The sequence below is a fragment of the Echinococcus granulosus genome (genome assembly GCF_000524195.1).
Source record: "Echinococcus granulosus chromosome Unknown EG_S00075, whole genome shotgun sequence".
Lineage (NCBI taxonomy): Eukaryota > Metazoa > Platyhelminthes > Cestoda > Cyclophyllidea > Taeniidae > Echinococcus > Echinococcus granulosus.
Genome location: NW_020170455.1, coordinates 394864 through 399364, shown reverse-complemented (window position 1 = coordinate 399364; position 4501 = coordinate 394864). Strand labels below are relative to the sequence as shown.

At 48.1% G+C, this 4501-nt stretch overlaps 1 protein-coding gene across 1 annotated transcript in view; it reads left to right on the top strand. All coding sequences in view use genetic code 11, as the record gives it.

Moving 5' to 3' along the window:
- Positions 1-813: 813 nt before the first annotated feature.
- The window catches only part of EGR_07374 (hypothetical protein), a gene marked incomplete at both ends in the record, with an annotated part of 4701 nt that continues 1013 nt past the window's right edge, over positions 814-4501 (top strand). Inside the window, 3 exons of the mRNA XM_024496623.1 lie at positions 814-997; positions 2369-2553; positions 2933-3027. Of these exons, the coding sequence (XP_024349002.1) occupies positions 814-997; positions 2369-2553; positions 2933-3027 (464 nt within the window). The remainder of the gene's footprint in view (positions 998-2368; positions 2554-2932; positions 3028-4501) is intronic.

Below are 4501 nucleotides of genomic sequence, written 5' to 3'. Positions count from 1 at the left end.
TCCACTGTGACGTCCCTGCTAGAGGTGTTTTTGGAAAACTGAAAGAGGGTATTGGACTCCTGCCAATCGCCTACTGGTGACTCCTACCTCACTTGGTGAGCATCCTCGTGTGGTCATTGGTCACATTTTTGCAATCATTGGTTTGAAGCACAAGTGAGGTGGAGACATTTCTCTCCCTCTTTCCTACTGACGTTTGTGCGAACCAGGGCGATATCTGCACCGCTGCTGCAATGCTCCCGATGAGATGAAGGCAAAGTGGGTGCTACTCGAGGTGATGCAAAGAGTCAGTCCCTCGGGCTTGAGAGAACTCATTTGGAAGGCTGTGGATTTGCAGGTGCAGCGGGTGGAAAGACAGCCACCCGTTCAGTTGCACAGTCGTTCAGTGAGCTTGCACTTCGACAGTGCACATTGTGGCATCTCGTACGTGTGATGAGGAGGATGCACGGAACTGCTTTTACTACCGCATTTCCACCTCCTCAAGATGTCCCTCCGCCACGACGTTTTGCCACAATGGAGCAGGCGGTGATGCATCATCTGCCAGTTATACTCTTTGCATTTCTTGCCTTACCGTCACTTGATAGATTCCATCTAATGCTTGTCGTGATAATCAATACTTGCTTTGAGTGCCCTGCATTCCACCGCCCATCCTTCCTTGAGCATGACTTGCTCTGAGCCACAAGGAGGTACGTGGCAAGTCACTTCCACTCTTCATGCCACCTAGGCTGTTGTGCGCCTCTTTCTCCCGAATTGGTCACCAACCCTGATAGTAGACGTCTCACCTGTTGATAGGCATTGCCACATTGGCAGAGCGAGATGGGTGACCTCTTGTATGCATTGCTCGACGTTTTAATTCAGTGGACTATAGCTGTTGACAAGGCTGCACGTTGCTCTCTAGTCACAGATTATGAAGCCTTGAAACTGAATCGCCTGCAGTTCTTAAGTGTTGGTGGCAAATTGGCGGGCTGCGTCGGTTTAACTGATTCAACAATGAAATGTTGTACTAGCACAGGCTGCTCACTCCTTCGTTGTGCAGTACCGCATTGTATAGTTGATTCAGCATTCTCACTGCTGCTTCTGATAGGTGTTATGAGATGGGAGTGTGCGACCACGGTCATGGGAGATGAGCACCCACTCTCAACCAGTTGCCATACCAACCGGGGGACTGAAGGTGGCAATGACTTGAGGGTAGAGGCCTTTACTGCTCATGTGTTTGTGGATTAGTGGAACGCACGAGACGACTGCGAATCTCGTGCACACATGTCGCCTCAAGTGAATGACCTTGGCACCTCGGAGATCTAACCGCATTATCTCCTCCTGGAATGGAACAATAAGTATTGAATTTTTTGACACTGCACCTACCTTAGCAGCGAGAGAATAGAAGCGCCATCTTGACTCGCACGTCAGTGTCTCCCTCTCACATGCTGATGATGAGAAAAGGATGGTGAATTCGGCAAGCCTTTGGATACATCGGCTTGGTGCTTGCACAATCTCCACCCCTAACTGCTTCAACAGGCATCGCGTTTGATGGTTTGTGATGTCTGACAAAGCATATTTATCGCCTAATGTAATCAAATACTACAAACCGGCTGCTCTCAACTCTGGCTGTCATCTGAACACCCTGTCTGCTGTTGTCTTGAGGTCGAACGTAGTGCTGAGGACTTTCCTTCGAGAGGGAGCACCAGGTGCATCAGTGACACTCCATGCGAAATAATTCGTGGCACAGAGGAAACGATCATGGGTGAATGGCAATATTTGCCGACATCAACTGACAACACCCAGAAATCCACAGTACAGTGGTGCTGCTGACAGCTTCGACCACATTCTTGGGATTGTCATCAATTGTTTAATTAGTGCAGCTCAACAGAAGTGGACTGTGGAGTGGACATCTTCCTCGTACAAAATGATGCAATGTCGCATTGATGTACATGCTGCACTCGGAGGTAGTGCAGTGCGGATGTTGAAGAGTAGTTAAGGTGTGGAGAACAATATGCCTCGTGTGGACTGGGCAGAATGGAATTACTGTAGGAGGAGCGACCTCACATCCTCGAAGGGAATTAATCTCAGAAAGGAGTTTCAACATCGCCGCCTCACCTGATGGCGATTCTGTCGACTGAGGACGTGTTGCTCGACATGTGTGCGATGTGCTCTTTACCTCTTCTTCAGATTCGAGCAGTAAATGTGGTATTTCGTAGCCTGCTGCACATTCTGCTCCTGTTGTGTGACTTCACTTCTACCGAACGAAGTCTGCTATGAACTGTAACTAGAAAGACTCAGAATGGCATTGACACCAATCTTTCACTCTTATTTGCAGCACAGCGAACGTGACGACTGCTAAGATGGGCGACTCCTTCCACAAATCCTCCTTTAGCCGATTACTGTCGTGGATTGCTTGTTGTGTCAAATGTCACTCGATATTGGTGTTGTCGAAATAGTGAGGTGCCACCGCTGCTGCTTTTGACTAGTTCTGCCTTTCCGGTGCTCACGATTCGTGGCAGTATTTCAATTATGTTCAATCCATCACTCACATCCAATATTCACTTCATTTGGCGAAAGGTAGTTTAAAAGCCTTAGGTCGACGTGACACTTCTTCTCCCTCCACTACCCATTCCCTCCTTTTCATTTGCCTTCACTATCCTCTTCGATTTCCCTTTTTCCATCTCAATCTGCTTCGGCAATTCTCCTTTCCCACATTTGTCCAAATCGCGTTTCTCCTCTTCTTCCTATTAATATCAACCGTACAGGTGAAGTGATCACAGCAGTCGTTCGTTGGTCGCCTGGATTGTTGGTTGTGCCGAATACGACACCAATGTGCATGCACCGCTGCTGGCATCTTCGACTAGTTCTGGTTTCGAGCTCCCCATAAATCATTGCACTGCTTCGGTTTGTGCATCGCAACCATTTTAAGCGTTTTTAATCCCTCACTCACATCCAGCATTCACCTCGTTCAGCATCATATCGAAATGTGGGAAGTACTGCAATTGGAAATGCAGAAGCACTTGTTTTGCACTTCATTCAAAATATGCACATGTAACCTGCCCTTATTATGCTGCCTATTCCCACCGAGCACTTTGACTAATGGCTTTCTGAGTACCTCAGGGAAAGCATTGCAAAGGGAGGAATGTGAGCATAGACCAAATTGGTGCACACATCTGCGTCGAGTGTTGAGTGTCGCAGGAATGCGCTTGAAATGGATCCATGTGGGAGCATCTACGGGAATGCGCATTCACATGAGACACGCCCCTTCTGATGGACTTTCGAGCAAAAGGCACCTTGGCGTCTGCGTTGTGGTGTGCTTGCAATGCACGCGCTGTGGTAAGAGTGATGAGGAATGGGTGAAAGACTGGGATCTGACTACGAGCCTGTCAGATGCGCTATCAAAATGCCACCTTCATTGTGCAGTAGGTGGCACTGGCCCAACCAGGCTGAGTGGTGTTGGAGAAATGCGAAGTGGTTGAGAGGGAGGAAATGCAACCATTCGTAAACGAGCTCGCATTCCTTGCCTTGCGCGAGCCTACAGGTAGTGGCGTGTAGGTGGGAGGAATTCCGGTGTAATATGAAGAGGAAACGCGCGCTTTATCCGAGAAGCAGGTTAGTTATTTTGAAGAAATGTAGAATTGGAATCTCCAAACACATGTTTGCACAGCAGGCAATTGCAATTGGTGCAAATGGTGGTGAGAAATGCAGCACGAGGCGCAGCATTCGGTGTTACAGTGTACTTCTCCTCGAGGGGCTAGGCAACTGGCGATTCGAATGCACATTTAAATGTGTTTAAGGGTTCGAATGTGTGTTTTGGGAGGGAGTTTGCATAGCACACGCTGAGGAGTGGGTGGTGTCGTTTTGGCATGTCAATGGTGGTGGTTGTGTTTGTCCTACATTTCAAGGACTGCAGAAACTAATATCGCGTGGTGAAATTTCCCGTGCAAAGAACGGGAGCCACATTATCCTTTACGTCAATTTTGCAGAGGTGATTAACCACAAGTTGTTGGTGCATGAAGTTGAAGGTGAATGGGGGCGAATGCTAATCTTGCCTTTGAGGAAATGTGACCTCCCTCGTGCCTGGGCTCGATTCGATAAACAGCACAGTTCTTCAGGCCGGGATGGAAATCATCATTGAACTGAGGTACACAATCCATGTAAGCCTCAGTTCTACCAAGACATTTGAGTATTATTGCTGACATTGCCTTTAAATTAGTCCAAAATTAATTTCCGTTCACCATGCATTTGCAACTGGCGTTATAGATGCCTGTCTGTCAACACGTCGGGAGCAAGTGACCAAACTCAACTAACGTTGTCATTGATACGACGTTGCCGATCCTCGAAGGAGGTGTAATTACCCCCACACACCATCTCTGCTTGCACAGTCTCTTTGTGGGAAGTGTTTGTTACCAGAGGTAGAAGGGGAAGGGAATGATTCACGCTGCTCTCCCTCTTTCTTCGCCTTCACAGTGGACTAATGCCTTGAGCGCGCCAGAGTCTACTTCTTGTTCTACTGACAACGGCT